The sequence below is a fragment of the Lichenostomus cassidix genome, chromosome 4 (genome assembly GCF_008360975.1).
Source record: "Lichenostomus cassidix isolate B80296 chromosome 4, HeHo_3.0, whole genome shotgun sequence".
Taxonomy (NCBI): domain Eukaryota; kingdom Metazoa; phylum Chordata; class Aves; order Passeriformes; family Meliphagidae; genus Lichenostomus; species Lichenostomus cassidix.
In genome coordinates this window covers 43,330,652-43,343,338 of record NC_139484.1, presented here as the reverse complement: position 1 = coordinate 43,343,338, position 12,687 = coordinate 43,330,652, and the positions used below count along the sequence as shown (strand labels likewise).

Sequence of the window (12,687 nt, the reverse complement as noted above, 5' to 3'; positions counted from 1 at the left end):
ATCAACACAACTCTGCCCATCTACAAATGGAACAATTAAATATGTCTAGTATTGGCATAATATGGAACTTGAAGCTCAATCCTGTTTCTAAATGGAGGTAAAAAAAGGCAAATAAACAATTTTATTTATAAATTTTTAAAATTACTGTGTAACATTGAAGTTGATTTTGGAACTGTATATTTTTGTAGGACTCAGAGTAGTGCAATAAATAGAAATTAAACTTCAATATTGTTTTTCGAAAACAACGTTAATTGCAACAAAACACTTAGATGCAATTTCTGATAACCTAATGATATGTGAGGGGAAATATTTTTATTGTTTTTGTTTAATATTAGTCATAGATATGAACTAGAACCTGTTACCTAAGAGGTTCACAATCTCACATGGACAAGTAATTTTCATGGGCAAGCACAAATGTTTCCAAGCCTGACTGTTCACTTAAGAATCTCTTTCACATATAGAAACAGGTTAGTTTCCCATAGATGGGTCAGTAAAAAAACTTCTAGAACTCAGACTTTTTAAAGATAATGCAGCTGAATAAAGAATCTAAGTCTACAATCAAATTTCTTCTCACCCCTATGTTTGACAAATCTCTGTGCTGTTATTTCAATACCTTTAAGAGCAGCAGCATGTTGTTGAATTTCTACCTCCAAATGTTCTCTGCAACTCTGAAATAGAGTAGCAGAAAGATCTCACTGCTCTTCTCTTTCTTTCAAACTATATTTTTGTATTTAATTAAGTTAAAATTGGCTTCTCATTTTTTGTCCTTATTTTGTCCTTCACATAAGCCACTCCCCTTAGAACAATATATTCCTGACAATACTAATGAGCTGTCTGAACATCAGGGAAAAAAGGGGTAAAAATAAAATCTTAATGTCCTATCAGAGACTTGTTAAAGGTCCAGATGTTGTAGGTGATTTAATAATGCTTAGCACCCAGCAGCAGCCATGTAAATGTCACAATGCATGCACAGCAGCTGGTTTTGAAGTTAAATGAAATATTAGCTTTAGATAAAGCTAAAGACAAAGAATTAGAACCACCTTTTGAAGATGTCTGCTGCATCCTTCAAACCCACTCCCATACCTCTAAAACCTACTTATATACCTCTAAATAACACCATTTATTTGACTTTTGGGATGTCTCTCCTACAAAAGGAAGTCACTTCTCTTTCCCTGCTCTGAACATTTGGGTAGTAGTTACGCTGTCTGTAGTGGCCAACAGCATGTGGGTAACAGCAGCAGGACAGATGGTAATGGATTAATGTTTAAACACTAACACTTCTGCACCACCGTGAAAACACTAATTACCCCTTCCCACTCAGACTCTATGTCTACAATTAAATCAATCAACTGATCATAGTTCCATGTCCTCTGATACAGTATGGGGTCAGGTTGGGTGGCATGGGAAGAGGATAAATTATTTGAGAATTACAACAGAATACCTCTTTCTCCTATTTTTCAGTGCCAATTTTCTAGAAAGAGTGGAAAGGTCCAGATTTGTATTTAAAATACAATAATGTAAAATAGAAGGGCTTTAAAGCACTCAAGTAACCAGACAACTGCAGTGTCACTGCCAAATAGCCATTCATAATTGAAATCTACTTCCCTATATGTCCAGACTCACTACAGATGCTCTGGGGTCAAAGTTAGCACTGAGACAGATTTCTAAGGCAGCAAGCTGAGGCTCATACCAAGCAGATTGGATACCCCTGTGCAGTCATTGCTGCACTCCTGCTCCCTCTCCATGATCTCTGCCTGGAAAACATTGATTTAGTGTTCCCTTTCATCCTTTTCATATCACCTCTGAAGTGACAGTGGGTATAGATCATTGTGCTTTCATGAGAAAAGGAGGCTTGTGGCAGGTTCTTTTTGAAGACTGCCCTGCAGGAAGCCAGTATGCCACCAGTCCTTATCATGCCAGGTGTTCCTGCCAGCACCACATCAAACATCAGGTACTGCGCCTTAAAATTCCCTTCAAATTTAGATGATGGACAAAAAAAGAAAGAAAATAAGCTGTATGTATTTTGTCTGTGGTACAAATGTTACAGAGAAGTATTCAACTTCTTATAAAAGTGTAAAGTATGTTTTTCTTTCTGTCTGTCAGTTACAGACAGAAAAGATGCTTTCCAAGTTAGATCAATACAACTTCAGATATGAACTAACATGAGCTGTACCTTGTATCCGAGGTAGAAATAGTCTTCCTGAGCTCAGACTGAGGGAAAGAGAAAGAAAAGAAGAAAAGTTTGATCAAGACTCAAATGGCAAAAACTGTAAGAGTCTGAAGAAAGTAGAAAGAAGAAAAAGATATACAGAATGCAGAAATAGGGGGAAGAGGTCTTAAGATCCCATCTCTGGAAGTAATGAAGTTATTAGTTTTAAGATTCAGAGAAGATTATGTATAACATACTACTGAGGATGATAAAACTTAAAGCTGTTTAATACCAACAATGCCTAAGTACTCTCTCTCCACTGAAATAACCATGCTGAAATTCCACAGAATTCAATTACTGCCCTACTGCTGCTTACAGTTGTGTTTATTCATAGGGAATTTTTAATTCTTGACACATCTAACATAACTGATGTGATATGCTCTTGTATTTCAGGAAGGAGGTATCAGGCTAAATCATGGCTATACCTACCAAAAAGAATTGCAATGTAGTCCTAAAAACCGACAGCAAAATATCTTACTACTCTGTTTTTACAGCACAGTTTTCATGCAGCAATTCATGTGGCAGTGAGGGAGACTTAAGACATATTTTACACCATAGAGTATTTCAAATATTAAACAGCAATGTATTGTCATGTCTGCACATAACATAGAATAAGATCATCATTATGATATGAAAGATACTGCTTAAAAATTGAAAATGTACCTAATTTATCAAATGCAATCAGAAATATTGTGTAAAGCATATCTCTCTTTCAAAGTGATCTTGTTAACCAAGCATAAACTGGATTGAAAATGGTTGATGTTGTATATTTAAAATTTTAGGAGTTAATTGTGTAATGGATGTGTAAAAATTTTTCAAACCAGTCAATGCAAGGGCTTGTCACAAGGACTTATTTACCATAGCTAAATTTCAAAGGCACATATGAAGATTAACACAGAAAATTATGCAACTAATTTACAAGTGAAATAGAAACAAAAATTAGAAAAGAGTTGTCTGCCTCTTGATGCTGAATCAAAACAAACAAATCCTGATGCTTTCTATTATTTGAAAATTACTTAAACAGAGAATTGAAAGAGAAATATGGATGAATTTCAACTAAATTGTGATGTTAAGTTTTTCAGGATTACTTTGGCAGACCCATCAAAGTGCTGGCAAAGAGGTCAGAGTTTTGACCAGTTTTCAGAGAGCTTCACATTTTCCTAATACGGCACTTCAAGATAATTAATTAATAGGAGTGGATTCTCATGATGGTTTAGCCAAAGTCATTAAGAGTATATATATTAGGTTAACTCCTATCACAAAACCTGTTACAGCACAGATGGTTTGTAAAAAAGACTTTTCCATGGAGTAGACAGACAGAAATTGAGGCAACGTCACATTGCACTGTAAATTATGAGGAGGGATGAGACTCAGATTCCAGCTGGACATTTCAACTGTTATGAGCAACATGGCTCACTTTCTGACTGCCTCTTGGCTCATCTCACGTGCTTTTCCAGGAGGAGACGTAAAGCCATATGGCCTTCCAGGCACTGCTCCATCATTCCTTCTGCAGTGAGTCCTGAAGCTGAAAGAAATCCTTTAACTCTACATTTAAGTACAAGGTAAACTAACCTATATAAAAAAAGAGGAAACTATCTCATATTTACCTCCAATTAAGAGATCTGACAATGGATTTGTAACACAAACTACAAGAATTGTAATTCCACCTCCTGATAAATTGTATATATTCCTAAATTAGGAAGGAGTGCTTAACTGGCTATAAAAGTTTAAGAAACACTATAATTTAAAATTAGTGCACTCACAATGTATAAAATTTTCCTGTGTAAGTTATCCAAATATTCTCTGAATGATAAGTAGTCTAAAGCCAAGGAAACACCACACAATCAAGTAACTGTCAACAGAAAATTCCATTTAAGGTGCAAAAACATCTGAAAAAATATAATCAATGCAAGTAATTTAGCCCAGAAATTACAGATTCTGTGTTCATTTAGTTTTGTATTAGAAAATTAAGAGGAAGTCACATAACTGTAGGTTAAAAACCTTTGTCACAATGAGAATAACTTGATAACTGACAAAATGTCCCAAAAGAATATTTTGAGATATTACATATTCGGTCTGAATTTCAATGTGAAATACTTCTCTTTGTATATAACTGCAAAACCTGAACTACTAATTCATCTAGGTATGGCAAAATTAATTGCCTACATTTTTGATTTGCACACATTAAAGTGATATTAGGGACCAAAATTTGTAATTATTCAGTTTGTATTTCAGTTAAGGAAAAGAAATTGAGGGAATGCTGAGAACTGGAAAACTCATTTATCTGGCTTTGTTTTATAAATATATCTTCTTAGCTATAATAATTACCCTACTATGCAACAGTGGTTACAAGAGCAATTGCTTTAATATGAAAATTAGACTAGCAAAATGTTTAGCGTATATCAGATTTTGGAAATCTCACTGTAGTTTGGAACAAGTAGGCAAACCTCTTTGCAAGGGGAAGGAGAAAGTCTTTATTTCACACGTTCCTGACAAGTTCTAATCCATGTTTGCCCAGTTGAAGGGGAGAGGCCACTAAAGAGGGATTGTAAACCAACTCCATCCTTTCCCTCTCAGCACCCTACCCTGCGTGATACAAGAACAACTATGCAGGTAAGAAAGAGAAGAGGTGAGACCAATTTTTTCTGTTCTCCTACCACGAGGAAAGGGTGTGTATGGATGATAATTCTAAAACCATCCTCTTCTTGCAACACTTAGGAGAAAAGACCTTACATTTGAGGCTCCTGTGTATGAAAACAATATTAAAAAACCCAGAAACATTTCATCTCATTAAGCATGTTATTAATGGATACTTAGTTCAAGTTCTTAAAAATCTTAAGTATGCCTGACAATAATATCAAAGATCTAGAGCAGCATGTATACACATATTATTACATTTACCTTCTTCGTACTGTTACCACCACATATAGTAAGGATATATTATAAGATTTTGTTACTCCCACAGATCATTCTAAAAGTGAGAATACTTGAAAGGCTGTATCTTGCTTCAGATCTTCATTGATATCTAAATGTTGCAAAGGGAGCATCAGAGGCCACATTAAGGTAATGAGTTACTTTGAACACCTCAGAAGTGAAGGGGTAGCTGAATGTGTTACTGGTAAGGAATCACTTAATGATATGTGATATAGGTGTGAATGATGAAGGAGACTATTCCCACTCCCACAAAGTTACATACCTGTAGTTTCTAACATCCAATATTTTCTGCACAATAACCCATGTACTCTTGATGGAACACAGCAAGTAAGGAAACAAATTTTAAAGAAAAAATCTCTAATATACAAGACAAATTTTGTGGCAGATGTATGGAAAGGATCTCCAAATTTGACAAGTTATTTGAATATATCTTTTAGCATTGCTATCAGTCTTTAGCAGTGCTGTAATTGAAAATCATAACATCTGCTTGCTATTTTCGAAAGGTAACTGCAAGAGTGTGATATAACTTTCATTGGTATTCAATTTTTTTTTCTCAATTTGCATGGCTCTGAAGATCTCAGTGAGTAGAGCAACAGGTTCAGGAGCTCTCTAAAGCTGTGACTTGTACAGATCTGGATCTCTGTGAGAGTTATGATTCTGTCTGAGGGCTCAAAGCGTAGAAGAAATGAAATGCATTTTTTTGCACATTTCAGATATCCCCAGAGTTCTTTATGAATAGAAAAGGGTCAAGCAGTAGCAGAAATACCTGTCAGAAACAATTATTGCAGTAAGAAAAAAAGTAAGGAAAAAAAATCACTTAAAAAAATTGCTGAAATAATAATCCAGCCTGAGGATGAACTTATATTAAATACAAATGTGCATTTCAAACTTCACATTAAATTATTTTAGTGATTGTGAACCCAATGTCCTCCACTCAAAAAGAGGCAGAAGCATATATGGTAAGTGCAGACAGCATGGAGACATAAGACTTGGGGCTTAAGGCGAGCAATTAACGTGCATTTCTAAGATTGGTAGAAAAACAGAAGTAGATAATTTTCCATACAGATTTAAACTATGCAAACATTGATTAAACAGAGAAAAAAGTTTGTGTGAAGATAATTCAGCAGAATGCATAATGCAAAAGGTGTTGGTTGTGAGGGGAGAGATGTGATCACTTATCCAGCTTATATACAAAATTCAATGAATTGTCATCTTTTCATCTTTATTTTGTACATACAATTCACGTCTGTGCTACATCTGCTCCATTGGTCTTTAATGGCATGTCTAAAAACTGAAGGCTGTGGAGTTCTTTTGGAGATCCAGACACAAACTTGGCAGTTTCCAGACCATATGTCATGAATAGACTGGAATTCACACCGACATTTCTTGCTCAGTTGGTACAGATCCCAACAGAAAGCATTGCTACAGCTGTGACTTTCTCTGTACAGTCTGTAGTGCTAGCATAAAAATACTGTACTGCAATAATGGGTGCACCCCTGGTATTGTATGACCTGGAGGATAACTTGAATTTATACCATTCAAACATACCAACAGTCAATCATCCAACACCTTTAGTTATGGTTTATGGTTTTTTAAATTTATTTAATGTACTTTTTCTTCACTCCTCTTAGGGTAGGATGTTTCCCAATATTTTCTAATGCACTTTAATGACATATTTTGTCTTTCATAGTCACTCACAGAACTGAATACCTGTTAACAGTTCCCTGGATTTTTTCCATCTCCCTGAGTGAACATATAGTCTTCTTCCTCCCAGCCCTACTACACTTTTTTTACATTAATCTATCTTTCCATCGCAATGCTAATTATACACTCTTAAGGCTGTCTTAGTCTTGCATGGCACAGTTTCAAACATCACGGAAATAGTTTTTAGTTGTCCTAAAATTTGACATGAGCAGCAATTTGGTTGCCAAAGACAGGATGAGACCAGCCTATTTTCTGGCTTGTAATATCACTTCAGTCCTGTGAAATGCAGCTAAAATGCCAATGATATCACATGTATAAAAAGTGCATTATCATCCTTCTGAATGCACTGGCATTCTTCTTTCTTTTTAGAATGCTCCTGCCATGCATATAAACTGGTAGTCTATTTTTTTTTAAATTATTATTATTCAACTCTTAAAAGACATGAACAGATAAGGACATTTCAAAGTTGTTAATGAGATTTTTTCTCCCCCCAAGACAAGAATTTACTTTTTTGTTGTTGCTTAAAATATTTCTCCTCAGTGTTTATTTTCATTCCTTTCACTGGGCAGCCACACAAACAGCTACTTCAGCACACAGCACTAGTGAACAGACAGAGAGCATTTTTAAAGACAGGGACTTTCTAGGGCACATTTACAGCTAATAGAAAAAAAATATTTTCTTATGTCAGCAAACCATGTATAGAAAAGTTCCCTCCCATTCTTTCAGCAAATGTGTCCATGCTTTTACCTAGGCAAGAGTAAAAACTGGTCTTTCTCTGTTCTGCCTTACACAACAACAACAACAAAAAATTAGAAGGGAGGGCATAATAATACATTTTACTTTACGGTTCCTGTTAATTTCTTTGATTTCTAATAGTAGAATATCCAGGTTTTACTGATTCTACTGGCAGTTGTGACTGTCTTTACTAAGAAAGAAATATTTAATAAGAGATGGATGCTTTAACATGCATCCAATACTGTACAGGGGATTAAGAAAAAAAGAAAGAGGATATTTATACTGATATAAGAAATAATAAAGGCCATATTTGAAATGAAGAGGAAGATAAAGAATAAAAAATAATGTAAATACAATATTGCAATTTAACAAGCTTCTACTCTCCAGAGGCTGCACCAGCTGCACACCAAGAAGCTTAATGTGTTCACCCTAATGATGGTAACATAAAAACACATGTTTTTTCAGGTCTACATGTTTTTAGAATATTAACCTCTAGTGTGATGCCTTTAAGTAGGTCAATCTCAATGTACTCACACTCATTTTCAGGGCTGGATTCACTCTGCCAGAATAGCATCAGTGATAAAAATATTATATCTATTTCAGCCAATGTGAATGTCTGCCATGGGCAACTCACCTTTTAGCAATTACCAGCTGAAGTAGAAGGTTTTAACAATATAGTTACCAGATGACACAGAACTGCATTCCATAATTGCACTGGGCAAGTACAATATGGCCAGAACAGGTGTTAGCTTAATTTTCCTCATCTGTACCTGTTAGCAAGTCTGGTTACCTTTGCACACTCATTTGATGTGGTCATTCAGGGAAATCAGTGCAGATGGTGTGTCACTGTGCACACTGCCAAAGATTTTTACAACTAGAAGCCACTGTCTCCAGTCAGTATGAAAACTTAGAGTAGATTACAACTAGAGTTTAACTGAAAATTATTTGTGGGCATAACCTCGGCACATGAGGAAAAGAAAGAAATAAAACACATCTTAACCCAGAAGTGAAACAAAAAGAAAACACATAGAGTCTAAGGGGTGCCTCCTTGAATTTTATATATTAAGGTCTTATACATGTATGTTGTTATATTTTTTTATCCCATTTCCAGTCAATATGCATTGGTTTGTAATAGAACTAGTACATCACTTTCCAGGGAATTTTTTGGCCAATATTCTTAAAAGAATACTTTTTAAGATATCAATACTCTTCTGGTTTGGAAAATATAAAAAATATTACTCCATATTTATTAACACAAGAAGTATGATTTCTACTAAAAACAAAGTATAACACAGCAAACTTCATAAAAGCAGGGGGAAATACATGGTAAGTGAAACAGATAAGTAGAGGATTTTTTTACTTCCATTTCATTTAGAATTGCTTGTACTTTGTACTTTGCGAAATATCAGTTTTCATGAATACTGGTGGTATGATCTTTGCATGATTTTTGGTTTTTCCTGTTTTTTTTTTTTTTTCTTTCTGTTACTCCAAATACTTTGAATATGTGTTGATACAAATGCCTTACAAAAGTGACAGGGACAAACCAATTGCCACTGAAATAATGGAATACTGACAGAAATTGTACAAAAATTATGGTTATTTTCCCACTGAAAATGTTGTTGAAAATTATTTTGCTGAGGCTTTTTCACTTTGTTTTGCTACAGTGGTCTCAAAAATAATAATTTTTCATTAGGCTGTTTTAACTATTTTGAGGCATTTCTACTTTTTCTTCCTTGAGTTAATGCTGAATCATGCACTTATGATCCATTGTATGCAGTAGTTTTTGTTTGAGGATGGTGATGAGATTTTTTTTCTTGACTTTTCAGTAATATTTTATATGTGATGTTAATCAATGAAGCCTATTAATAAAGCTAAACTGACAAACATAACAGCCAATAAAGAACACTCACCTACTGTCAGTTGTCCAGTTAACTGTCCCATGTGATTTCTCGCATTCACTGTTACATTTCTGTCAGACTGTAAGACCAGTGGGCTATCCTGGGAAACATGTATGAGACAATAAATGAGAGAACAAAAAACTGAGGTAAAAATTAAGTTAGAACTTAATATAAACATGCATGCTGAGAGGGAAGTTGTGTCAAGTATAACAGCACTTTTTAATAATTTTATTAAATATTTTACAAGTCAAATATTTGTACTAAAGAATACCAAAAATACTATTTTAAACTTAAAATCTCTGTGCATACAACTTAAAATTCATTTATATAATTTGGATTTAATTTCCTGTCAATATTGCAAGTTACAAATTCAAAAAGCCTTAACACAAACCTGTTTCACTAGCTTTTTTCATATATGGTTAGTTTATACTTTTCTAACTACCTAACCAACACTGTACTGCAATAATCTATTAATCTGCACAATCTATAATATTTGCATTGCACTTACTAAAACCTCACAAACACAGACATGCATTTCTTTGAAGATAAAAGAATTTATCAAGAATCTCAAAAAACAATGAAAGAGAGCACTGGAAGGTGAGATTTTGTAACAGAGGACCCTGATCCACTGCCAATACTACCTGACAGGCACTACTAGGGATCAAACTGATACAGCAAGGAGACAAACACTTTATGATGTTAAATACAGTCTTAACAATTTTGGAGTCAGTTTGCAGGATGACTACATGGCTCTCAGCATCCAAGTAGGTTTAAGCTTTTGAGAAAAATGTTTGCAAATATATGTGGTAAGCTTATCCTGTGTCCAAAGCCAGCACAAAAAAAATCTCAAAAGGAATTGGATTTTGCTTCTTGAAGAATGAGGAGCCAGGTGCACTCCTCCAGGGGAAGTGCAGATGCACAGGAAAGGGGAAGAGCTTCAACAGAGAGCCAGGAGAAATAGCCTAAAATAAAAAAAAAAAAAAAGAGTGAGCTCACTAATCATGCTCTCACTGGAGTGCAGTGAGTGCAGGAGAGAAGGAAAAAGTAGGATTGTGACTGATGCTGCAGAGAGGCACTTTCCTCTCTGGAATCACCTGATACCACACTGTTCATCCCTGAAGCTTGCAGTGAGACCGTGGGTACTTTAATGCTCCTGGTAGTTTGCTAGCACTTAGCATGCTTATGTATGTTTATCCAACAGCAGTTAGACATCTCACAGAAACAGCTGGGGATATGTCTTAGGTAGGAATGACTAAGGGCTAGGAAGATATTTGGGAAATTTATTATATACTTGTTACATTCTTAGATTCTTCCCTGATCATCCATTATTGGTCATCCCTGGATTGAGCATATAAGATTAAATAGACCCCTGATGTGTGTCTTTAAATATATTGGTTCTTGCTGTTCTTGAAAGTTATTTTGGATGAGAAGGAAAGGACTTAAGAAGACATAGATAAAGATTAATTTTTACCTAGATGATGCATTAGGTTTTCACGAAAATTTTTCATGCCTTACAGTCCTTTCCTTTGAATCCAGGGTTTTCCTGCACAAGGAACACTCTTCCCAGTTGTTTCCACTATGATTATTAACTTTAAGGGATAATCGGTTCCCTGGGAAGTCTGAAATGATTCTTAGCTAATTTCAAAGAGTTCAGGTGTATTTAATCTCTCACTGGACTATGCTATGACCTCTCTAACACCCTGCCAATTAGCTCTGCATCACAGGGTCTGGCAGATGAAAGTGACTGTTTGGCTTGTCCATTTTTCTAGATTAAAAAAACCTATAATTATCAGTGAGACACTGTGTTCAATTTGACTAGTTTGAGCTAAACATGTGATGCAATCAAGGGAGCTTCTGGCAACAAAAACAGCTGCTAAGGACCTTTTTCTCAACACTTGATTTCCACTTTCCTTATGGTCCTTTGAAAATCATTAGTCCAGGCAACTGCTGCGCTGGGAGAGGTAGTTGTCCTAATAGGCATCTGCAAGGCCAAAGGCTTTGAAGGAGCCCTTTTTACTTTTGCTTAGTGACTATTTGGTGAAAAGTCTTCGCAGTTAGAATAATCTCACCCTTAGCAAGGGAGGATGCTGCCATGCCTATTTTTGCCAGTTCAGCAGAGGCTTGGGAACTTACACTCACAAAGACTGGTCACAGTCGGATTTGAAGGTTTCTTTCCTTTCACCATAGGAAAATACTTCACACAAATCTCAAGCTAAAATCTGCCTCTCAGGTTCTAATTTGAAAAAAAAGAACCTTGGATATCAAATTCTGAAATACAGGATAATGAAAAATTAGGTGAGCCAAGTCTTCTTTCTTCATCTTTCCTTGTCTTATATAAAAGATAAAAAAGGGATGAAGAAGTTAAGAACTTAAATCTATATTCCTCAGTTTCTGGATGAAAAATATTGAGCAGCAAGCTTAAATTCTGGACCAGAGAAAATACAGTAGCAAAACTCCCATCAATTCAAGCAGTCCAGCATTTTATCTACATTGTTTACCTGCGCTTTATTTTACACAGGCAGTGCCTAAAGACAGAGGTTCAACGAATTCAAAGATAGTCTACTGAGAGGAGCTAGACATTCAGGGAAGACTTAGCTTAAATCAGTGGAATTATTGATTTGTAAGATGAGTATAAAGTGCAATGAATAGCCATAGGAACACAAATATATCTAAAGCATAAAAATACTGGAAAATTTTCTCTCTGGATGAACAGACCTGTTACTCTCTTGATGCAATCTTCAGCTTGCAATGATTTGTGATGCCATTTCAAAAACTATGCCATAGTTAACAAAAGCCAACAATGTAAGAACATTCTAACCATTACACAGAGCTTCTAATAATGCCAATATGCTAATAACTAAAATATTATAGAGGGATACTGTCAGGGCCATGCAGGCTCTACCAGCACTTACTGGCCCTACCCATCCTCCCTGGGGGCTCATTTCATTCCAGCCCCACTTGAACCCCTTCTGGATGGGTTATGTAAGAATCACAGTTCAGTCATAAATACCAGCTTTTATTTTTCAAATTAGATGAGTATATTACGGTAACTATATGAAAGACTGATAGACTGCTTTATAAAATCATTTTACAAAAAATATTCTGCATGAGCAATCATAGGAAAGCTCATTTTTTTACAGATGGTTCAATTATTTTTAACATATTTTGGACAAATTTCATGCATTTTGCACAGCATTGAAATAGGCA

General features: G+C 35.3%; 1 protein-coding gene across 1 annotated transcript in view; it reads right to left on the bottom strand.

Annotated features, from left to right (window-relative positions):
• The window catches only part of SGCZ (sarcoglycan zeta), a 187,394-nt gene that overhangs the window by 55,156 nt on the left and 119,551 nt on the right, over window positions 1-12,687 (bottom strand). The window contains exon 3 of the mRNA XM_085058881.1: window positions 9,493-9,580. Within this exon, the coding sequence (XP_084915007.1) occupies window positions 9,493-9,580 (88 nt within the window). The remainder of the gene's footprint in view (window positions 1-9,492; window positions 9,581-12,687) is intronic.